General features: G+C 36.9%; 1 protein-coding gene across 4 annotated transcripts in view; it reads right to left on the bottom strand.

Moving 5' to 3' along the window:
- Positions 1-24,734, bottom strand: part of LOC137658482 (protein regulator of cytokinesis 1-like) — a 29,002-nt gene extending 4,268 nt beyond the window's left edge. Inside the window, exons 1-14 of one of the 4 annotated variants that reach the window (XM_068393227.1) lie at positions 24,608-24,734; positions 19,150-19,306; positions 18,894-18,992; positions 18,594-18,737; positions 17,012-17,125; positions 14,746-14,925; positions 14,403-14,540; positions 13,929-14,076; positions 13,555-13,664; positions 12,462-12,572; positions 11,982-12,140; positions 11,522-11,662; positions 8,643-8,747; positions 6,492-6,563 (exon numbers count right to left, since the gene is read on the bottom strand). In XM_068393227.1, the coding sequence (XP_068249328.1) occupies positions 6,495-6,563; positions 8,643-8,747; positions 11,522-11,662; positions 11,982-12,140; positions 12,462-12,572; positions 13,555-13,664; positions 13,929-14,076; positions 14,403-14,540; positions 14,746-14,925; positions 17,012-17,125; positions 18,594-18,737; positions 18,894-18,992; positions 19,150-19,287 (1,656 nt within the window). In that variant the 5' untranslated portion in view covers positions 19,288-19,306; positions 24,608-24,734 and the 3' untranslated portion in view covers positions 6,492-6,494. Of the gene's footprint in view, positions 1-6,456; positions 6,564-8,642; positions 8,748-11,521; positions 11,663-11,981; positions 12,141-12,461; positions 12,573-13,554; positions 13,665-13,928; positions 14,077-14,402; positions 14,541-14,745; positions 14,926-17,011; positions 17,126-18,593; positions 18,738-18,893; positions 18,993-19,149; positions 19,307-24,607 lie in introns of all 4 variants that reach the window. The other 3 variants (XM_068393228.1, XM_068393225.1, XM_068393226.1) reach the window with 3 other exon arrangements.
- Between the last annotated feature and the right edge of the window lie 489 nt (positions 24,735-25,223).

Genomic DNA, 25,223 nt, shown 5'->3' with positions numbered 1-25,223 from the left:
TATGGAATTAGGGAATTGTAGTGGTTGAGCCCTCACCCACTACTGCACTCGTTGCTACGAATGGTCCCAGAGTGTAGCAGTTCTCGTAAAGAGACTGGACATTCTTAAGATAAAAAGACGCGAACACTGACTTGCTTTTCCAATAGGTTGCGTCGATTATACTTTGCAGAGATCTATTTTGTTTAAAGGCCACGGAAGTTGCGACAGCTCTAACTTCGTGTGTCCTTACCTTCAGCAAAGCTTGGTCTTCCTCATTCAGATGGGAATGAGCTTCTCGTATTAACAGTCTGATAAAATAGGATAAAGCATTCTTTGACATAGGCAAAGATGGTTTCTTAACTGAACACCATAAAGCTTCAGACGGGCCTCGTAAAGGTTTAGTTCGTTTTAAATAGAACTTAAGAGCTCTTACAGTGCATAAGACTCTTTCTAGTTCATTTCCAACCATACGATAAGTTTGGAAAATCGAACGATATTGGCCAAGGCCGAGAAGGCAGCTCGTTTTTGGCTAGAAAACCAAGCTGTAGAACATGTAGCCGTTTCGGATGAGAATCCGATGTTCTTGCTGAAGGCATGAATCTCACTGACTCTTTTAGCTGTGGCTAAGCATACCAGGAAAAGAGTCTTTAAGGTGAGATCTTTCAGGGAGGCTGATTGTAGTGGTTCGAACCTGTCTGACATAAGGAATCTTAGTACCACGTCTAAATTCCAACCAGGTGTAACCAAACGACGCTCCTTCGTGGTCTCAAAAGACTTAAGGAGGTCCTGTAGATCTTTATTGTTGGAAAGATCTAAGCCTCTGTGATGGAAGACTGATGCCAACATACTTCTGTAACCCTTGATAGTGGGAGCTGAAAGAGATCGTTCTTTCCTCAGATATAAGAGGAAGTCAGCTATTTGAGTTACAGAGGTACTGGTCGAGGGTACGGATACTGACTTGCACCAGTTTCGGAAGATTTCCCACTTCGATTGGTAGACTCTAAGGGTGGATGTTCTCCTTGCTCTAGCAATCGCTCTGGCTGCCTCCTTCGAAAAGCCTCTAGCTCTCGAGAGTCTTTCGATAGTCTGAAGGCAGTCAGACGAAGAGCGTGGAGGCCTTGGTGTACCTTCTTTACGTGTGGCTGACGTAGAAGGTCCACCCTTAGGGGAAGTGTTCTGGGAACGTCTACTAGCCATCGAAGTACCTCGGTGAACCATTCTCTCGCGGGCCAGAGGGAAGCAACTAGCGTCAACCTTGTCCCTTCGTGAGAGGCGAACTTCTGCGATACCTTGTTGACAATCTTGAACGGAGGGAATGCATATAGATCTAGATGTGACCAATCTAGGAGAAAGGCATCTATATGAACTGCTGCTGGGTCCGGGATTGGTGAGCAAAATATTGGGAGCCTCTTGGTCATCGAGGTTGCGAAGAGATCTATGGTTGGCTGGCCCCAGGTGGCCCAAAGTCTCTTGCATACATCCTTGTGGAGGGTCCATTCTGTTGGAATTATTTGTCCCTTCCGACTGAGACAATCTGCCATGACATTCAAGTTGCCTTGGATGAACCTCGTTACTAGTGATATGTCTAGACCTTTTGACCAGGTGAGGAGGTCCCTTGCGATCTCGTACAACGTCAGAGAGTAGGTCCCTCCTTGCTTGGAGATGTACGCCAAAGCCGTGGTGTTGTCCGAGTTCACCTCCACCACTTTGCCTTGAAGGAGAGACCTGAAGCTTTTCCAGGCCAGACGTACTGCCAGTAGCTCCTTGCAGTTGAAATGCATTGTCCTTTGACTCGAGTTCCATATTCCCGAGCATTCCCGACCGTCTAATGTCGCACCCCAGCCTACGTCCGATGCGTCCGAGAAGAGAACGTGGTTGGGAGTCTGAACAGTCAGGGGAAGACCCTCTCTTAGGTTGATATAGTCCTTTCACCAAGTCAGACAAGACTTTATCTTTTCGGAAACCGGGATCGAGACCGCTTCTAGCGTCTTGTCCTTTTTCCAGTGAAAAGCTAGATGGTATAGAAGAGGACGGAGGTGTAGTCTTCCTAGTGACACAAATTGATCCACGGATGACAGCGTCCCTACCAGACTCATCCACAGCCTGACTGAGCAGCGTTCCTTCTTCAGCATCTTCTGGATGGATAGCAGGGCTGGGGGCTGATCGTCTTGTTCAGCAACGTCCTCATCAGAGGGTTCCTCATCCGAAACTGATGAGGAAACGGCAACGGAGTGGGCAACGTCTGACTCGCTGAGTCCGGTCGCACTGGTGCATGCGTGACGGAGCCGGACGCAATATCATGGAACTGCTGCACAGTCTGTGAACTGTCAACAACCATGGGTGCGCGAGGAAGCACAGCGTCAACCCGAAACTGTCTAGACCGTCTGGGTTGTGCAGTCAACACCCTAACGGGTTGCTGAGGTTGACGCACTGCGTCACAACAAGTCACCTCTGCTGGTTGTTGAACGTCCTGAACGTCAACAACCACCTCCGAGCGTCGCTTAACGTCAACGTGCGGCTGGCAACCCACACTGGGTCGCATCGGTGGAGGAACCACCTCAACTGGCAGACGCGAGTAGGTTACCTCAGCGTCAACAGGGCGCACAACCGACCGGTTGGAAGGTTGTTGGCCAGAAGGTTCTTCTCCGCATTTAAGTCCTCTATCAAGGACGCAAGCTTGGACTGCATGTCTTGCAGCAAAGCCCATTTAGGGTCTACGGGAGCAGGTGTGGCAACAGACGGGGTTAGCGACTGAGGCGGAACCGTTTACCATCCCTGAAAGCCTTGTTATGCATGACATAATAGTACAGCAAAACTTCAAAGGCTCGACAACAGCTGAGAAGTTGACCTGTAAACAACTTGGAGCGTCTCCTGGCTAGGCGCCAGGGAGAGTCTACCAGAATTGAGAAGTCTATCTGGGCAGAGGCATGAACTCCCAAGCCGAGAACTTCTCTCGTGTCATATCAGACTCTCGCTCTATAAACCAGTTTAAAGGAAGGGAAAGCAAAGGCTGTATCCCCCAAACTCCTCCTGGTGAAAAACCAGTCGCCTAGCCAACGTAACGCTCTCTAGGAGAGCGAGAGAGCACTAGCTTAAAAACAACGGCTTCGAAGTAGCTAGGCCTAGTGTAAGCTCTGACGTTTAGGCGAACGAGGAGCAGCAGTTACAAGATCCGGACGAAGATCCTTAAAAAAATCATCATGATTTAATTAAAGTCCATAGGAGGCTAAGCAGCTTAAGGCTCCTCTCCATCTGACAGAGTCCTCAAGGGAATATCAGTAGGAGGGAGAACAGCAACTTCCTCATCTACAGGAACCTTGTCCGATAAAAGCTGAGTCTCTCACTGGTGCATTAGTAGCGGACCAGAACGCAACGTCATGTAACTGCTTGACAGTCTGTGAACTGTCAACAACTGAACTGTCAACCACAACAGGTGCGTGAGGACGTACAGCTTCCACTCGAGACTGCTTTGACTGCCTAGACTGAGCAGTCAAAACAACTCTAGAATGTGGAGGTTGACGCACAGCGTCAAAACAAGTCAACTCCGATTGTTAGTGAACGTCTAGAACGTCAACAGGGGCATCAGCCAGTGGCCTAACGTCCAAATGCGGCTGAAAAACCACACGAGACCGCATCGAGTGTGGTTCTAAACAACCTGACTGACGTGACTAAGCTACGCCAACGTCAACAGTAAGCACAAAGGAACGTTAGGTTGGCTGAAAGCCAGGATATCGATGAGATAAACGGCTAGACTCAACGGACTAATCGGCAGAATAGTCTTCCATAAGGGAGGCAAGCATCTACTGCATGTTTGCCATACAACCCCTTAAGGATCAACGGAAATGGTTGTGGTAATAGACGAGGGTAACGTCTGTGACCGCAACACTTTGCCTACAAAAAAAAAACTTTCGGAGTCTGTGTTACGCTTTTGTTAGGCGGCGAGCAGTTATCCGATGACTGCATAGGGTCAGAGCTGTCCTAATGGCTGTAACCAGGACGCTGGACCTGTCCTGAAAGGACTGACTTTCGCTTAAGGGCTTCGAAACCTTGTGACAGGTTTCTTATGCGAAAAGCCTACGGATGACGAGGAGAAACGTCTCTCTCGTCTTATGGTAGGGGAGATCTTGGTAAGAAACACCCGATACCATAGAGGGAAAACGTCTGTTCGTTGGTCAAGGCCTCTCGAACCCATAAGTCTTTTGACATTACTTCTCCCCTGGGCTTGGGAGCTTGCAAGAGGTCCCGGACTAGGTGAACGACAGGCACGAACAGACGAACCCTCGGACGCAACACTGTAACACTTTGCGCCTCGGACGCAACACTGTAACACTTTGCGCATATCACTTTATCACTTCGATTTTCTGTTTTGCACTTATTTCTACCTGAAACACGCAATTCTACCCTTCATTAAAAGGTAGTAATTGCGAAATTAGTCGTATAATGCAAGCTCATAATACCAGCAAAAAACAGAAAACATATTTTAAGATAAAAAGAAAAATCAGTGGCTGGGAAAGAGACTAAACACTAGTTCATATAACTACGTTTTCAATCTCTCACCGCACATAGCCTGGGGACGAGAATAAAAACCTAAAAACGTTTTATCCTTCCTCCCCGTACAGAGACTAGGGACGAGAGTAACACGAGAACAACGTTACCCGCTTGAACGGAACGTTTTCTCTCCTCTCTCTCCCTCCGTCTCTATCTCTCTTGATTTCGCACCTAAGAGAAGAGTCCAATTATATATCGTCAAAAAACCATGTTATTTGACTAAAGGAAAAAACTGAAAGGTTTTTCAAATAAAAAGTTCCTTTAAATTAGAATTTAAAACATTTAAGCTTTGAAAGAAGAATGAACAAAACGTCAGAATCGATTTACTCTTACTGCAAAGTGAAACCGTGATACACTCTCTCTCTATCGTAACGATAGAGCGCATGTTGAACGTCCTGAACGTCAACAACTGCGTAGCATAAAAAACTAAACGTTAGTTCATCTTTGAAAACAGTACGAAGACTATCAAAGAAATTCTTTCATAAAATATTACATTTAAAAAGTTTTAAATCCTTTAAAAGCTAAAGACGATATAAAGGGCTCAATGTTGATTAACTTCGGTTTCCAAGTTAGGACCGCCTACTCTCAGGAAAGGTCTATATAAACAAAACATTAAAATTTATTTTATATGTTTATAAAAAATGGAAAGTTAATCGAAGAGGCCTAATAAAGGCGGAGAGATATAAACTATATAGAGGAAAATCTATAACGTGATAAGATAATTACTAAAAGCCTAAACACACTCCCGTCTAAGGGAAGGGTCGGCCATTTAAAAGTGAAAGAAAGTCCATACTCTCTTTGTCACCATAATTAAATCTATCCAAAACGAGTTCAAGTTTTGAGATGAAGATAAAACACCTGCATAGCGAAAGCTCAAAACTAGAATAGTGTACTTCACCAATAGTTGTGAAAACAAATCCAGTTAGCAACAGCAAATTAGTAGGTCTTGCCGGTAGCCCGACAGAGAGAAAATTGAGTTCTTTGTTTACATTGAGTACTGAGTACCTGCACGACAGATGGCGCTGTTGAAGTACACCCCCTACCTGCGTAGCGATCGCTGGCGGATTTTTAACGTAGAGTTTTCTGTCGAGCAACAGAGTTGCAGCTTATATAATCACCGGCTAAGTTAAATATTGAAAAATAAGAATTCTATCAAGAGGATACAGTACCAAGCTACTGACAATTATTGATACTCCCTTAAAACTGTATCACATGTCTAAAAATACTGAACTATACTTTTTAAAAGAAAACTAAAGTTCCCTTACAACCAAACTCAATGTTACAGTGAATCACCCTTAGTTTCATCTCTTGACTCCTAGGTTCTTGAATGAGGAGTAAAAATTGGTGATGATGGGCTCTGACCAGAGGGAACACCTGAAACTAAGATGCAGCTGGGGGATAAAGGGTAGTATGTCCCTACAGGAAAAAGTAAACCATAACAAGAGTTCTCTCATATAGTAATTTTCTTTTAAAATTACAATACTTCCCAAAATTTATTAAGTTCCATAGTTATATTCAGTGAAAGCAAACAGGTTACCTCAGCAACACTTACAGAACCTAGTTAGAGTCAAGAGATATACTTAACTAGTATACATATTTAGAAATTCTAATAAAATAAAATCTAAACTTTAATCATACTATGGGTTTTCAGTTCCTTTTATCTTCTATGAATCTTTCATATATACAAAAAATATCTTTACTAATTCTTATTCCCCTATTTTCTATGGCTATCCAATGTGATCCTACTGTACCCAAAAACTTACACAACAGTTTCACAGCTAAAAAAGGAAGTAACAACACCTTGCAATTACTGTACTCAAAACAAGAGATTCATACCCAGCAAAACTCCCCCATTTGTTTACATTAAGAACACATTATTCTACCAAATACACTAGCCCCTATAGCTACTTGCTAGATTACTATGCACACCAGAATAATGGTGTTATGAGAGTTAAGTAACAAACCCATTAAAAGAGGTTAGAATTTGTCGTTCCCAAATTGGGAGTGCTGCAGGCCCTTCGCGGATTTTCCTTAGACTGAAAATAAGATGCAACATGATCAAATTTTAATCCTGAAAAAAACTATGATAAAAAAGCCCCCAAAATATTTCTGAAAGTCAAATATAAAACATTTTAAAATTATTTAGAATTTTTCTCAGCTACAAAAAACTAAGTCCTTTAAAATAACAAAAAGTTTTAAGTAGAGCTCAAACATTCATTGAAATAGCTGTCAAGGTAGTAAACGACAGGTGGAAAACTACACTTATAACCAATGGCTCAAGACAAAGGGACAGTTGAGGTGGAAGTTTATCTTTATAGGACTCGGGTTTGTGTAGCGAGGAAAAATGCTACCGTATATTTCCGCATACAAGACGACCCTTAAATCTTAAAATTCACCCTTGAAAATCGGGGGTTGTCTTATACAACCGATATGAAAAATACACCTTTTATTCCAAGTGTTGTGTATTGATAGGCTAGCCTAATAATAAAGTTAACCAAGCCATATTTACATTTCACATTATTTGCACAAGTTCATGACAAATGGCATATTTTATAAAACATTTCTTAACAACACTGAAATCTACTGTTATGTATGCAAGGCCACCTGACACAATCTAAGCATCAATTTATGGTTGCGGCCAAAGACAAATATAAGATCTTTGATGGGAGTGTGTGGGGGGTTACTCCCCCGTGCTCACTATCGATCAAAAATTATTTCAAGTCATTCCAGCTTTGTTGAAGATAATTCCCTATTTTGGATGAAAGGTTTGTATACAAAAAGGAACATATATTATGTAAATCGGTTTCAATTGAAACATACAAGAGATTTTTATACCAATTACTGACCTTCCCACAAATCAAATAAATTGATAAATAATGTTAGCCTATCTTTACCTACTATAGAATAACATTAATGGTCTCAAGGTAAAATACTACTGCATTGCCTTGGTGCCCATAGGCTCAACCAATTATAGAATAATTCACCATGGGAAAGTCATATATAGGATGTTACAAATTGCCATATACTCTTATTCACATTTACACCTTCGTTATTGTTTCATTATATAATGCACCTATTTTCACCTGTCATTTCTAGTAATCACTTCATGCCAAGTGTTGCTCTTACAGGGAAACATAAATGTACCTTCCTGAGAATACATTTGTCCATGTCCAAAATTGGTCATTGCAAGGCATGCTATTTAAGTAGAAAAAAAATCAAGAGATCAAAGAAAATGTATTTCCAAATTGTCATAGAAAATGTAAGAGTATTAGATAAGTGGAAAATTAAGTTGGAAACATGCCACGATTCATCTGTACCATGCATACTGTTTATCTACTAGCCTCTTCATTATTTGTAGTATCATACCATCATGAAGTTAGATTTAAGAAACAGCTCCTTAAATTAGCTGAAGTGGAAGAGGATGATCATGGAGAGTAGAATAATCCGAAAACAAGCAAACCAACGTAGAACTTAGAAAAATTAGTTATGTAAGTTGTACAGCCAATCACCTAATGTGGTGACCAAGAGTTCAATTAGCATTCAGGTGCCAAATTTCCAAAGGCACAGGAGTTTTGTATGTAGATATGTTATACCTATAATACAATTACCTGTCCCTACATCTACAACACATGACTAGGGGATGAGTTATCCTTTCTCTTTGTGTACAATTGTCAAAGTACAGCACACTACTGTATATTTCTAACAATTTTTTAATACAACTGGGGACCGACAGATCAGATAATACTATGGAATCTTATATTTGACAAATTGGAGAAACATTCGCTCACAAATCAACAGAACTGCATCAGCTATAAGTAAATTAACTGACCTCTCTGTGTACAACATGCAATACTTAATTCCCATGTCTAGCAACAGGAACAGATGATTTTACAGATTTTTTTTTCAAAAACCTCACATTTACCCCAAAATAATTGCTATACATGACAAAATATGAGTAAAAGTAAAATATAACTGAAATCCCTTGTGATATTCCCTAGTAATAATTGCATGCCATATGCTAAATATGACAAACTGATATAAGATACATTTACACCTTTACTATGTATTCCTGGGAGATTAAAAGGTAATACAGAACAATCAAAGGATGTACTTACAGCAAAATGAGAATATGTGGATACCTCGCTACTGTTGTGCCCATCTTTAAAAGAATTTTGGTTCCTCTCTTTAAGGGCAACTCTCGCCAATGTATTTTTTGACTTCTAGAAATAAAAATGAATATATTACATACGCAGTACTGTTACTACTTATTGAACACTCACTATGGTCAACACTTCTCTGTACACCTTAAACCTCCTTAGATACATGTCTGACAAAGGCTTTACATATGAGCATCTACAGAATAAAACATCGGTGATAACACAGCTAACACAAAGTATATACTGTATTTATATTTCATCCAAATTTACTGTCAACAGACAGTACTTAAAAATTTGATAAACAACACGAACCGAGTATTATAACATTTCATTTTTACAATAAACTAAAATGAATATAAAAGAACCTATGAGTAAAAAAGAGAGAACTCCACAAACTTCCTATTAGTATGCCTAATATCATAGTAATGTGTGAAACTTTTTTTCTTAATAAGGATAAGATTATCACTCTCAAACTAGTTTGAACTAATCACCAAGTCACATTGCCATATTTTCCTCACTCTCACCACCTTAAGGATATCTCTTTAGTAAAAAGCCAATAGATTAAAAGTTACAGAAATTAAACAGACAAGTGTGAAGAGAATACAAATGGTACTAGATGAAAAGTAAAAAGGTAATACAGTTGAAAATAAAGAAACACTAATGGGGGATGGAAGAAAAAATAAAATCCCTAACAAACAATATTGACAAAGCTTTCAAAATTACATGGGGGATATTTCTTTTACAGTTGGCCAGGGCACCAGCCTCCTGTTGAGATGATACTGCTAAAGAGTATTGGGTCCTTTGACTGGCCAGACAGTAATACATTGGATCCTTCTCTCTCATTACGGTTCATTTTCCCTTTGCCTATACACACACCGAATACATATTTTCCTCTGTCCTCATACACCTGCCAACACTGATAATACCAAACATTCCATCTTTGCTCAAGGGGTTAACTACTACACTGTAACTGTTCAGTGGCTACCTTCCTCTTGGTAAAGGTAGAAGAAACTTCAGCTATGGTAAGCAGCTCTTTTAAGAGTAGGACATTCCAAAATCAAACCATTGTTCTCTTGTCTTGGATAGTGCCATGGCCTCTGTATCATGGTCTTCCACTGACCCAGGGTAGAGTTCTCTTGCTTAAAGGTACACTCGGGCACACTATTTCTATTTTATTTCTCTTCCTCTTGTTTTTTTATGTTTTTATAGTTTATATAAGAAAGATTCATTTTAATGCTGATACTCTTCATAAAATATTTAATTTTAATTGTTCGTTAGATCTTCTTTAGTTTGTTTATATCCTTTCCTCACTTTGCTATTTTCCCTGTTGGAGCCCTTGGGGTTATAGCATCGTGCTTTTCCAACTAGGGTTGTAGCTTAGCAAGTAATAGTAACAATAATAATAATAATAATAATAATAATAACAATAATAATAACTTGATACTTGAAGTGAAAAGGTAATTGAATAAAACATAAGGAATTTTTCTTATAACAAAACTGTCCTCCTCTTTTTTCATGAATTTAAATAAATAAGGAAAATTACCATTAAATATAAACTTCAAACGTTATATACAGCATTCTGAGACAACTTTCTCTTACATAATTCCTTTCAAGAGTAGCCCAATTCAAATGTTTCTCAGCATTATCACTACATTAAGTAGTCAAATTCAAATGTACTAATGGCCAAAAGTGTGAAAGATAATGTTAAAAAGAGAACTACAATGCCATAAGCCAAAGATTTGAGAGGAGTAGTAACAGACTGGATAAAATACAGATCACTAGGTTACTGATGTTTAAGACAACTTGAATAAAAAGATTGAAAAACTTTCGTTTTGACCAAGACCCATACATTCCTAAGGCATTAAGGACGTTACCCAAATGTAGCATCCATAATTCATTATTATTATTACTTGCTAAGGGCTCCAACAGGGAAAATAGTCCAGTGAGGAAAGGAAATACGGAGAGTACGAGAAGTTTAAGAACAGTAACATTAGAATAAATCTATAATATATAAACAATAAAAACTTGAAAATAAGAAGAGGAAGTCAAACAAAATAAAGTGTGCCAGAGTGTACCCACAAGCAAAAGAACTCTACCACAATACAGTGGAAGACCATGATACAGAGGATATGGCACTACCCAAGTCTACAGAACAATGGTTTAATTTTGGAGTGTTCTCGTATAAGAGTTACTTCCCACAGCTAACGTCTCTTCTACCCTTACCAGGAAGAAAGTAACCACAAAACAATTCCAGTGCAGTAGTTAACCTCTTGGGACAAGAATTGTTTGGCAATTTCAGTGATGTCAAGTGTATGAGGAAAGAGGAGAATTTGAAAAGAATAGGCCAGACTATTCTGTGTATGTGAAGGCAAAGATGAAATGAGCCGCAACGAGAGAGAGAGAGAGAGAGAGAGAGAGAGAGAGAGAGAGAGAGAGAGAGAGAGAGAGAGAGAGAGAGAGAGAGAGAGAAGAGAGAGAGATCTAATGTAGTACTGTCTGGAAAGTCAAAGAACCCAATAGCTCTCTAGCAATAGTATCTCAACAGGTATCTAGTGCCTTAGCCAACCAACTACCTTGGAAACAGATATCACAAAGATGAAAAGTACTATCAAAGGCAAATAAAACCTGTGGCATGATTCTAGATATGGGTTTGCCTAAAAGACCTTGAAAATTCTGTTGGAAGATTATAGCACTCTATCATCATTAGTCTATTAATAACTACAGTAGTTTCTCTTTGCTGGTTAGACAAGGACATAAGAGTTCTCTGCTTAATCTTTACCTAGACTACCTGCCTGAACGACCTAGAGTGCAATACTAGAAAATAATTTGAAACATACCATACTTAAAGGATGATCCTCACTAACACGCTGCAGTTTTGATGTCCTTAGTGTTTCATTAGAAGGTAGCCGCCTTTTCACAGCCGGTGGTCTGGCTCCCATGCGACTTTCATAATTCAGCTTGTTAACACGTTCATTTTGCTAAAAAGATTTAAATCAAGATTCTCAATGGCAATATATTTCAATAACATTTTAATTAACTTTATTACTTAATCTAAGTAGTGAAAATAGAGAAAAAATATTCTATATTACTTGATAGTTCTTTACTTGATCCAGCCTAAACATGTCAGTCCAATTAACAATGACCATTTCTGTAAAATCAATTTAGTAAAAAACAAATACATATTCCAAGTTTCAATTGCCCATACATATATTACAAAATTACAAAAAGCTTTCCTCATATAAGTAACAAAACCATTACATATAAAAAATGGGTGAGAGGAAGATGTAACAAACGTACCTTTTTCTTTCTTTCATTTTCCTTCTTTTCATGATGCTGCAACCATTCGTTATCGATGAAATCTGCAACACTCATACCCATAATTTGAAAAGTTTTCCCGTGAACTGTCTCCCATTGTGAGATCAAGGTAAATAGCTCTTTTTCAATGAGTGGTAGTGCCTGGTAACATAGGAAAAATGACAACAGGATAAATATACAGAATATATACCCATCCATATTCATTCCCAAAATTAATAAAATGAAAATTAAGAATGAAAACATAAAAGAAACAAACAGGTTAAAGATATATCCATAAATAGTTAGAAACATGGGATAGTTTTGTAGGATAAAACAAGGACAATAACATATCAATATAATACTGGATATAATGTTTGTACCACAACGACTGCCACTACCTCATAAGGCTTCAACAGTGCTGTAATTACACTAACGGTTGAATGATAAATACTACTAAATGCTTTAGTACTATATTATACTCACTTTCTTTACAGCTTTTCTTTCTTTTTCTTCTTTAAGTAAAGCTCCACCTCTGTTACCATATCTATTTGGATCATTTGCTCGCTCCTCGAGATCAATGAATTTATCCCATAGCTGGAACAAAAGACAAAAGTAATAAATAAAGATAAGTGAAAATTCTAAAACTGCAATAGATAATCCATTCATGAATAATTATGGAATCAAATCAAAAGCAGGCTTGTAAGATTCCTCTAAACAAAAACTCTAATCCAAATTAGTTCTCAAAACTATCATCATTACTTAACTGCTGTAACACAAAAACTGACGACAGAGTTATGTATATATAAAAAATAACCCAATATGCAGGAGAAAGAACCTCCTCTACCAAACTACTTCATTCCAAATCATCCTTCACCTTATCTCGCCATCTAAATCTCTGCCTCCCTCTCGACCTTCCCCTAACAGGTTCCTTTCAAGCCCTCCCCACCATCCATCCTCAACATGTGCCCACACCATCTCAGTCATGACCTTCTCATCACCTCTAATATTTACGCTGCCCGCCATTCTTCTTATATCCTTTTTTTAATCTTTCAAGCTCTGATATTCCCATAATCCACCTCAGCATTCTCATCACTGTTCTGTCAAGCTTAGCTTCCTCTTTGCCCACATACATACATTACTGTGCTACAGATCATGACCTTTAGCTTGATTGGCATTTTCTTATTACATACTATTCCTGCTACCTCCCTTGACTTTCCTTTCCCAAGGCTACTCTTATCCTATTCTCAACTTCAGCCTCACATCCTCCCTCCTGACTTATAGTAAATCCCATGTATCTAAATATTTCCACCTGTTTTATAACAGAGTATGTACTTTCATGTATGGCTATCCAGTCCCTATATTCCTTACTGCTCACCATAACCTCAGTCTTATCCACATTTTCCCAAAAACCACCGCTCTCCAAAGTCTCCTGCCACTCTAAACCCTTCTCTTGGTAGGCTCAAACACTAATAAATAGCAAGGTATATGAGAGTACAGATAGGGAAAAGGCAGATACAAGAGGAGTTACTGGATACAGAGTTTACATATTAGTAGAAATAGTTTAATAATGTATTACCATTTTCCTTTGTTCTATCTTGTAAAATATATCTATGTTGTCATTATAGTAATTGGTCAGCTTGCGAATCTGGTGTTCATGGGATTCCAAAACAGCTTCTGAATATTCCTCTGTGAAAGAGATGGACAGGTAAGCATCAGAATGATCAAATCCTGAAGAAAATTAAAATAAAGAAAGAACTTAAATGTGACTCATTAAACTGTTGAAGAATAAATCTCAAAAGAAGTGCAAAAGATGTGCAGTAAACAGCTGGACTATATTGAATTTCTAGTGAGATTTCACTTAAATTCAAGTACAACACCTTAACTGTCAGATGGAGGAAGGTGATGTACACCCTTTCCTGTTACAGTCAAAAATGCATATAGGAGACATACCTTTTAAATAATCTGTAAACTCATTTCTCTCCACCTCACTTATGTAGCACTTCTCCCAACAATCCTCTATCTCACGCCGCATTTTATTAATGCACTTAGACAAATTCTGCTGTCGCTTCACTTTCAGGCGCCCAAGTTCATCACGAAGCTAGATGTACAAAGAATAGAATAGATTAAATACTGGGTTATACAGAGTGCACATAGATTTTTAAATATAATTTTTATAATAAAAAAAAAATAAATGGTAAAACTTACACCAAACCACCTCCTGCTGAGCTATGCAAACCTTAATATGAAAGATCCTTCTTGGATTAAGGGGCATGACATGACCCCATTGAAACAATGATATTTTGGGTTATCCCAAACTTCTTTTCCATTTCTCAACAAATTTCTTTTTTTGGTACAATATGCAGAATTTCTGAAGTCTAAATAAAAACCATTATGAAAGAAAAAATTATTCAACCAATAGAATACCTTAGCAATAGTAGATGGAGCATGACCTTCCACACCAGACAAAAAATCATTCCGTTCCTGCTCTTCAACTTCCAACTGATTCCAAAGGCGTTCGATCTGAATCTTTAAATCGATACTTTCTTTCCAATTCTGTTCCACCTGTAAAATAAATCCCATTTAAAGTGAAGACCATAGTAACTCATAGTAAATCATATAATAATAAAACTGATATTCTAGTACTAAATGATATAATCATTTATCAGCAAAATTAAGCATTATTTCATAATACGTATACAAAATACTACACAATCGGAGGCTTTAGTAACCCTATATAAAAATAGGGCTTTCCCAGTACTGTACTAACCTTCTTTTCCAAGTCTATTTTCATTTCTTTCATTTTCTGAAGATTATGCTGACTTAACACAAAATATTCTACGCCAGCCAACATGTCAAACTCAAAAGAACAATTTGGTTTATGCTCCAGTTCCTCGTGTAAATATGATATTTTCCCCTGGAGAATTTGAAAGTTCTTTTCCCGATTCACCTGCAAATTATGTACATGTTAATGTCAATCTAAAAAAACATGAATAAAAATTGTGCAATACAGGTCACAACACAAGAAACTTGATGCATTAATTAGTCCATTTCTTAATATTAACCCTTTTACCCCAAAAGGACGTACTGGTACATTTCACAAAACTCATCCCTTTACCCCCATGGACGTACCGGTACGTCCTTGCAAAAAACTGCTATTTACATTTTTTTTTTTGCATATTTTTTATAATTTTTTTTAGAAACTTCAGGCATTTTCCAAGAGAATGAGATCAACCTGACCTCTCTATGATGAAAATTAAGGCTGTTAGAGCAATTTAAAAAAAAATATACTGCAAAAATGTGCTTGAAAAAAAATAACCCCAGGGGGTTAAGGGTTGGAAAGTTCCAAATAGCCTGGGGGTAAAAGGGTTAAAAGCTTACATGACAACTATGGGTATAAGAATATTACTTGCAGGAATAAATGTCATTTTTTTTTTCATTAAAAAAAATTTAATTAAAGTCAATTAGAAAAAAAATTGCCTCTCATCAGCTGCAAGATAGTTTATGTATAAATGTTTCATCTACTAGACAAATGACTTTTTAGACAAATTATTCAAAATCTTTTAATACCATAAAAAATCAACAAAATTGAGAACATATAAGGGTGAGGAACATCAAGTTATGAAAAAGGTATTTTAAGATCAAGATAATGTAGTTTTACTACCTAAATTACTGAAATGGAAGATTGATTAAACATTATATATTACAGTACAGTATAGACCTTTTCATCATATGAATAATTGTAAGAACTTTATGTAATGTAGTTTGTGTAACTTCCTTCTATGATCAGTAACTTACATTAAAATAACTAATAATGAGGATAATGATTAACATAGATGGGTGTAAGTTCAAGGAAGTTCTTTTGTTGAACAGGCCAAATTCAAATTAAGGCATTAGTAAGTTTATATAATGGCCAGCGATTACAAGTTACAGAAAATTAAATAGTATTCCACTATTTGTATTACTTACATTTGTAATAAGGGTGGCTTATCACCTTCAATATAACTGTACATGTATTCATGGAATTCTAAGTGCCCAGCCCAAGTTTTTTGCAGCTTCAAGTACAACTCCCAAAACTGATACAATGCACAATACCAAGGTTAACACATGACTTTAATTTTACTTTTTAACCCTTTTACCCCCAAAGGACGTACTGGTACGTTTCACAAAACTCATCCCTTTACCCCCATGGACGTACCGGTACGTCCTTGCAAAATTTTGATAATTTTTATTGAGAAACTTCAGACATTTCCCAAGAGAATGAGACCAACCTGACCTCTCTATGATTAAAATTAAGGCTGTTAGAGCAATTTAAAAAAAAAATATACTACAAAATGTGCTTGAAAAAAAATAACCCCTGGGGGTTAAGGGTTGGAAATTTCCAAATAGCCTGGGGGTAAAAGGGTTAATTATGCATTATGAAATTTCCTAATCACACAGGTTTTGCCTTATTCTATGTTTGGGTTCCCCCAGGTCCCTCAGTGTGAGGCACCTCGTATATCCACCAGGGAGTGTTAGGCATTTTCTCGTCTTCAATCCCTGTTTAGAATGCTGGAAATTTTAGGATTTGGTCAATATGGCAAAATCACCATTATAATCCCAGAAGATAACTGAACGGTATTGCTATTCATTGCAAAAGTGAAACATATTCCAAAGCATGTATCTCTGATAAATTTTCTAATTTAACAATGACAGTAAATTTAGTTGATGCTTACATATAATGCTGTTTGATAGTAAGATTTTAGTAAATGATGGTGAACCTCCCTGCAGTTAGAAGTCTATGGACATGATGAAGTACATACAGCAATATCAAGAATTGTGAAATTATGCTTAGACCCTCTAATAAAAGCTGCTAAACAACATAACAGAACACGGGAGGACCTGTTACACTCACAACCAAAATAGGACAAAACAAGGATATTACATCTCTGCACAACTTATTCCAATCATGTTCTTTATCCTACGATAAAACATGATAACGTACAACCTTTTTTACAAGAATTCAAAAATAAAAAGATTAAAAGATTAATGCCAACCTTTTCCTGTTCCAAGGTCCTTATTCTTCTTTCTAAATCTTCAATACTTTCTAGTGATGGAACTCTTGAATTAGGAATTTCCAAACGCTCTTCTACCAGCCTTTTACATAGCTCCTGCAAGAAAGATTGAAAACTGTAAATAGGTACCTTTTCTATCATGCAAAACCAAACAGTTTTCCTCAACTCACGCATACTTTTATAATACTGTACAATTAATATGCATTGGTGATACATCAATAAATAGCCTACCTATTTTCTTTTTTACACACTTGTATTTTCAAGCTATTTTATTGTAATACAAGCAGGATTCAATGTTATCATGCATGTGTACTTTGTAAAATGAATAACCTTCAATTGTTCAGTAAATATTTTTTTTTACTTATTTATTTAATGAAATTAAAGAAAACTATTGCCAATGTATTGTTCGTCATTTTCAAACTTAAAAACGTACGTATTCAGACAAAATTAATCGTAACTTCAAGAGGAAAATTGTGTGAAAATTATGCTAAATCATATACTGTAAGTTTGAATCTTGAGGCATCTAACAATTGCTCCCAGAAAAAGATCAGCTTATATAGGAGTGGGTACCAAAAAACACTCATTGAGCAAGATTTAACATATAAAATCCAGAGTGAAGACATTAACATTATGATTTTTGTTATTTACCAGTCATGAATAAAAAAATTAACGGTGGAGAAAGCTATAAAGGAGTGCAGCCAGGTAATCATCTAAGCACCCCAGGGTTATGGAGCTTGAAAAGGTACAAAAGAGAAGGGCGAGTCTAGTAACTACATATGCAGATATTGAAAGAAAACTGTAATATCAATCAAAACTAACTAATGATACCAAGAGATACTAAGGACTACAAATTCTAAATGGAGTCAAAGTTTCAGTGAGCTAATAGTGAAAAGCTTGGAAATCACAACAAAATTTATTTTTCCACAGCTACATGCTGGTGTGTAACCAATAGTGTATTAGAAGGGCAATAAGAAAAGTAAGGATTTTCTGATTTACTGTATATCAGATTAAACTTTTGATGAGCTCTTAAAAACATTCTGCACAGAAAAATTTCTAAAGAAAAAGGATTGCAAAATCCTGAGACTCATAGCTAAGGTGGGATGGGATGATCATAATAAAAATGAGGCAGAAATTGAAAAGCACAGAGTCCTAAAAGAGGAAAATAGGCACACATGAACAATTTACATGGTTATTACACGTATTAAGGAAAGTGGAAAAGTTGAAATTATATTAGATATGAATGCACCAGAAGCTTTTCTACAGAAATCACAAAACAGAGAAAGGTTCTAGAAAAAGACCTAATTTGGATAGAAATCATAGTGGTTAATAATGAAATAAAAATGAGAGCTTCTCAAACCCTCATAAACTTTCAGAGGGAAAATTAATTTAAAGAACCCAGGGAAGACAGAAGACATGCATAAGAGCTTAAAATATTTAGTAGTCAAAAAATATAAAGCACTGAAATTAATAATGTACTCTCAAACCTATTTTGCAGAAATATCATTATGGCCCTTGTCATTATTCACCATTTCAACTTCATAGAAAACAAATAACTTCTTATTACCTCCTCAACATATTGTAACTCCTTCAAGCAGGTAGTCCTTTTCCTCACTTCTTTCATCAGTGTCTCAACATTGTGACGCAGAAAGGCCTCCAGCTCCAAGAAATTATAATCGTCAACCGGTTCTGCAATCCCAGCATTAAGATCCTGTTCAATTAAAGGAATCACATATTTGTAATTATTGTAGACGAAATTATTCATTTCAATGAGGCATACATGGCTCTTAAATTTTTTATATAATTTATAATGAAAATAACTACAGTACATAACTTAAAACTTCTTATACAGTACATCAAAACTCACCTTATTTAGACTGTAGAATTGCTGTCCTAGTCTGTCAATATCTGACATCATCTTCTTCTTAAACTGATTTTCCTTATCAACCATGCTGTGTAAAAGTGTCTGTAATTGAAGTGAATATCCGATTTAGAAAAAAAAAACACTCCATTAAATTTTCTAAAAACCCCACACATTACCACATTAACATATCACGATATCAACAATATCACAAATAAAATCTAACAAAAGATACGAAAGATACACAGTATTGTATTCTAACCTTCATTTCCTCATGAACATGTTTTACACGAATTTCTCGACTTTCTTCATCAAAACCAATCTCATCCCATATCTTCCCTAACTGTTGAGTTGCTTTCCTGTACTCTTGTAAAAGGGCCTCTTCATGTGAACTCGACATCTTGAAGGATTGCCTGAAACTAATCATTTGTAGTTCTAGACAAGCTCTTATATACTGTACTGTATAATAATTTTCAAAACTAGAAGCATCATAAAAGAAATATTTTGTTGCAGAGTACCAGGTAAGGGAAGCCACCTTACCTCATGATTAAACACTTTCCTCACAATGAATAGTTATAAATGAGGATATTATAAGAGAAGAAGGATTTTATGAAAAATGATCTGCATCTAAAGAAAATCCTACGCATCGTTATGCACCTGGATGCAAATTTCCTTTTCAACTTCTTTTATAATAATATACTGCCAGCAATAAATATGACAAATTCGAAGATGATTTGTATATTTCTTAATACAAACTTGAGTCCTTCACATAGGATAGATTATCAGCAAAATGGAAGAATGTGGTGTAAACATGTGGCCAGTAGTTACCAGCCTGAAATGAAGAAGCCTCGGACCAATGCTTGCTCACTGAGCACTCAATTTTGATTACAGCCAGGACTTTCTAGTGGGTAGGTGATGGCAGGAAAGTATGAGAAAAGGACAGGTTTGTGGAATTGAAAAAAGCTAAAAAATTATCTCCAAATTTGTAATTTGGTCTGACAAATACAATCCTTTATCCTTTACACAGGAGACTCATCCTTATGTGGAAGTCCTTAATTCCCTGGCAGGGTACATAACCTGGGCTACCAAAACGGACCCTTGTAAGTAGTGCAGAGTTAAGGTTCTTTACACTTCGTGCATAGGTAGTTTGGCAATTACATCGGGTCCACAGCCCTTGCAATACAGAGCGTAGAGCAGAAAACTCTGTGTACAGTAATAACACGGGCAAAATATATCACTTTATTTGCCTGGTTACACGTCTCTGTGTAGTATTGGTGAGGCGTATACATCAATGAGTTTGCCTGGTTACAATACCTCTCCTTGTAGCAACAAATAGGAATATATATCTCAATAGGTTTGCCTATTTTAAAAATATCTTCAAGTAGTAACAAGGAATATAAATAATGGGGTTGCTGATTACAACATCTCTGAGCAATAACAGTGAGGAATAAATATATCAACAGGTTTGCCTGGAAGCAACACACTCCCCCTCGTATGGAGTATGAGGAATGACACTTCTACCGTATGTTATAAAAATAGAAAAGCCACAGACTAAGTGAGGCTTATCCAAAACCAAATCAATTCCTGCTGACAGGGTTTTCAATGCTGTGCCACGACAAAGAAGACGACGAAACGAAAATGAAATGGCCAGTCATTCGCCTTTCGTCCCAGTCTAACACGTAACCTCCATCCTTGATCCGATGCTAATGTTCCTGAGAGAGGAGCAGAGACAGACAGGTATACCACCTGCTGCGCAGTTTATATTAACATTGAGAGGAAGAGTCTTCTAATTTTAAAGGATAAATACATACTAAAATTTGAGCAACTAATATCTTTGCGAGATGCAACGGAATAAACAGATGAATGACGCAGCCTATGTATGGGATTCGATGCGCTGTAATGAGCCTCTGTGTGCGAGCAACTGATGGATATTTTCTGCACGATGGTTCATCCACAATTCAACCATTTAAGTAAGGATAAGGCAGTGACTGATAATCTTATGAGACAGGAATTCGACATCAATGTGAGGTACAGTGATCCCTCGCTACTTCGCGGTTCGACTATCGCGGATTCACCACTTCGCGGATTTTTTTCATAATGCATGTATATACATATATTGCGGATTTTCCGGAAATTTAAAAAATAGTGCGATGTGACCGATGGTGCGAGATTGGAGAAAGTAAGGAAAATTGAATCATGATTGATTTTCAATATAAATGAAACTTTGAGGAGCAACAAAGATATCATTTGTTAGAGAGATAGAGAGAGGTAAGGAATGGGAGGTAGTGAAAAGTAGCCCACAGAGAGAGAGAGAGAGAGTGTGTGTTGTTTTAAATGTAATAAACAAAAATTTTGATAGGTTATAACACATTGGTGCTTAAGTAATATCAACTGTATAGACGGTTTGAATAAGTTAAGAAATGGTATAAACGATACTTTGTTAGTGTATTCGTACGCTCTCAAGAGAGGCAGCTAGACGTCAGCTGATCTGATCACAGCCAAAAGTAAAACAAAAAGAAGTCAACAATACTCGATTTTTAAAACACAACCGAAATTTAAAAACAAAAGTACACGCTTTCTTAATGTGCAATTAACTATTTAAAGAGTAGCAATTTTCTAGAATAAAATGATGTTTCCCAAAAAATAGTGGTTTGCTGATGAAATCGGATGCCGCATTTTGAGCAATGATTGAAATGGATGTAAACTTGGCATAATTTTTCCGTTTCGTATTCAATTGACACTAAGAAAACTAATTTTAGTGTCTTCATCTATATGTAAGTATTGTATAACACGAAGAGAGAGAGAGAGAGAGAGAGAGAGAGAGAGAGAGAGAGAGAGAGAGAGAGAGAGAATGAATCAGCTGCTGTAATCGAATGCCATGTTTTTGTTTCGTGAGAATTTCATCGCCACGACTAACAACAACATACTGTATTGAACTTTACAGTATTATACAGACTACTGTAATATGATAAAATAAAATATTTGTAATAACCTATTTTATATGAAATGGGGCTATTTTTTTTTTTTTTTAAATTTACATTTACGTACGTAAAACAACTCTCTCTCTCTCTCGTAAATTGTTTTCCTGCTTTGCTACGTATGTATGATTTTATATAGATACGGTAAATAATATTTGTAATAACATGTTTTCTAAAAGCTTTTACTGTAATATCATTATTTATCACTTTCATCATGGGCGTTAAATGCCTTCGTTTGTTTATTACAATCGAAGATGGAGCGTACTTTATGACGCCGCCGTTTCAGGCGGCGTCATAAAGACAAACATTTGGAAGTCATAAGAAAATTAAGTAAAACATTGGTAATAACAAAATCAACATACTGTATAATCAATATAATCGATGCAAAAACTAACCTATACACAGATGTGTACACTAAATGCATTTGTTTCTTCATTATGATCAGAGATAAATGTAAACAAAACATTGGCTGCCATTTTTTATCGTGCTTTTTGGCGTGTTTAGGAAACGCATGATATAAAATCGCCTTTAATATTTGTGCCTGTTTTAGTTTAGGGTACTGTAGTACATGCATTAAGTGTTCTGTACATTAAAGGGTAGTTTGTTAACAGTACTACGTACAAGGGAAGGTTTTAAAAGTCTGAATATACATGTTAAATAAATACCTAAATATGGTGTCAATACGTCGCGGATTTCCACCTATCGCGGTTGGGTCTGGAACCTATCTACCGCGATAAACGAGGGATCACTGTACACATTTATCCGTACTGAAAACGACATTACGTTGATTTTGATTATATTGCTATTACTAGGTAAGCTACAACCCTTGCTGGAAAAGCAGGATGCTATAAGCAACGGGTTCCAGCAAGGAAAAATAGCCCAGAGAGGAAAGTAACCAAGCAAATAAATAAACTTAATGCGTTCTGGGACCCGAACTCATATCTTGGATCAATTTTTCCCGCATAAAACAACTAAAAAAATTAATCCGTTCACATCCTCTGAAAAATCACCTAAAAACAGTATATTCCAGTGGAAAAACATGTTTTTAATTGTTCTAATCCACAACCTATTTTTAATTGTTCTAATTCACAACCTGTTTTTAATTGTTCTAATTCACAACCTACGCTTACAAAATAACAAATACCTATGTACTGGTTATGATCTGCAATAAAATGTAACATTATCGAATTCTTACCTTCAAAACAGACGGTAGCGGCTAATGGCGGTGCGTTACAAAAATGATGTACACAAGTGTCGTCACAAAAGGCTAACGCACGACCACACGCCAACTTGTCCAGGTGCCTCTTTTCCATAAAATCAGAAAACTCCTGACACTTCACTAACATGTCTCTGATTTCCTTCTTTATAGTATCCTTCTGTTTGAGGATGGTACATACAGGTATTGATGATGTACTCCCCTCACATTGGCGAGTCAGCTCAGTCACTCGTACATCACTCATGTTTTTCAATTATTTTGTGCTTATCTTGATTGTCATCAAACGCTTTTTCTTTTCACTACCCTTGTTTGCACTCCCTTGCTCTGGACCCATTGATTAATCACTAAATTCTGTACGCAAAAAACACGTAAAAAATGCAAACACTATGGCCGATGCTCGGAGATAACTTTACGCGACGGAGATCCGACGGGAAAGAGCGAGCGATGCTGTCCTCGTGAGCAGCCTCTCGCACACTCGGCCACCTAGCGGCTGCATAGGGAACCGTCTCGTATCTCAAACTTGTCTCATATCTCAGGGCAAAAATTTGCTCCAAACTTTCCTCGTATCTCAAATTTATCGTATGTTGGGACACTCGTATGTCGAGGTATTACTGTTTGTTACATTGGTCTGGGGCAGGTTCGGACAGTGCTCGACCAGTCTATGTTAGTGTAAATTTAAACTATGTAATTAAAAATTAGCTCCTAAAATTACTATCAAATATAATTTTTCATGTAGCCTAACAGTTGTACGGACTTACTGTACTTTAAGGGCTGTTCTCCTGGTCCCATCGAAAACACAAGAGAACCCTACACAATACAGGACCTACAAGATCTGATCATAGTATGCATTCGTAAGTATTTTGTGTATCACAGAGCATATGTGTTTATCGTCAAATCCACATTATCGAAGAGCCGAATTTTTCCTATAGAAAAAAGTAGTTTTTTTTTCCAACATTGCCCTGTATTACAATACAATAATACCCATTAGGCTACACAAACACTCGTGTATCACTGGTAATGTATCTAAGCCCAACATTCTCCATTTTGCAATTGCCAAAATAAAAAACCCTTTACTTACTCATGTAGTTTACTCAACTGTAGGGCAGGGCATGCCTACCTAAACTATTATACATCCAAGAAGGTAGTGTATAGAGAAGAAAATGCTTGTTTACCCTGAAATACAGTACAATACCCTTAAACTAGCGGCCTAACAAAGGCTGTGTTCAGACTTTAGTCCGTAAACTAAGGTATCACAACCACCCAAGGCATTAATAACTACATTATATAACTATTAACGTCCTTAAATTGATATTGCTGGATTATAGACGTTATAAAAATGTATATTTTCCCAATAATACAGTTTTTCATTTTCCCGGAAGGGCAGACAAACGCCCTAACGAATCAAAACAAACTGTTAAAACGCTTCTTACACATTAAACGTAGTATTTACGATTGAATTGTATAAAGAATCATACAATACTAACTTCATAGTTTGATATACTATAAAGAAATATAACAATACTAACCATAAACACAAATATATCACCAAAAATATTAAAACACACAACGACCTGTTTTTAAAACGTGCTCACAACTGAAAACATCAGCGTTGATTGGAGCAAAGTTTTCTGACGTCACCAAAAGCAGCCAAAGGTGTGGCTGCCAGAAGTATGAGGTACGATCTTCTTCTTACGAATTTCGAATAACTACAATCCCATGGTAACTTATTTATGAATATATAAGTTGCAATTGTACTATCTTCTTGGTGTGTATTTATACTATCTTATGAGTTGCGAATATTTTGGCCAGCCAGGTGAGCTCTTTTCTACCTGTCAGTTTACATTTTTAATTTTATGCCATGGCTGTTTTTAACGTTATTTTTTTTTTCTTCCTGTAGCAAACTTTTAAAAGAACTTGGTACATTCTGATGAATCATTCTTCCATTCTAATTTCCTTTTTATATATCAGTTCTATCTTTTTGCATCATTAAAGTTCATATGCGTAGCATTGCCTTTCCTTTCCAGAATACCCCGTTAATAGGGTATTATTTACAACTTTTTTAGGGCAAGAATGAAGCATAAAATGTATGAAACTGGGCATAGTCCTGGACACAGGGTCCTGGATTCTGGACTTACGTAATTG

The sequence above is a fragment of the Palaemon carinicauda genome, chromosome 19 (genome assembly GCF_036898095.1).
Source record: "Palaemon carinicauda isolate YSFRI2023 chromosome 19, ASM3689809v2, whole genome shotgun sequence".
Taxonomy (NCBI): domain Eukaryota; kingdom Metazoa; phylum Arthropoda; class Malacostraca; order Decapoda; family Palaemonidae; genus Palaemon; species Palaemon carinicauda.
The sequence above is the reverse complement of the archived record's forward strand: the minus strand, read 5'-3'. Positions and strand labels throughout refer to the sequence as shown.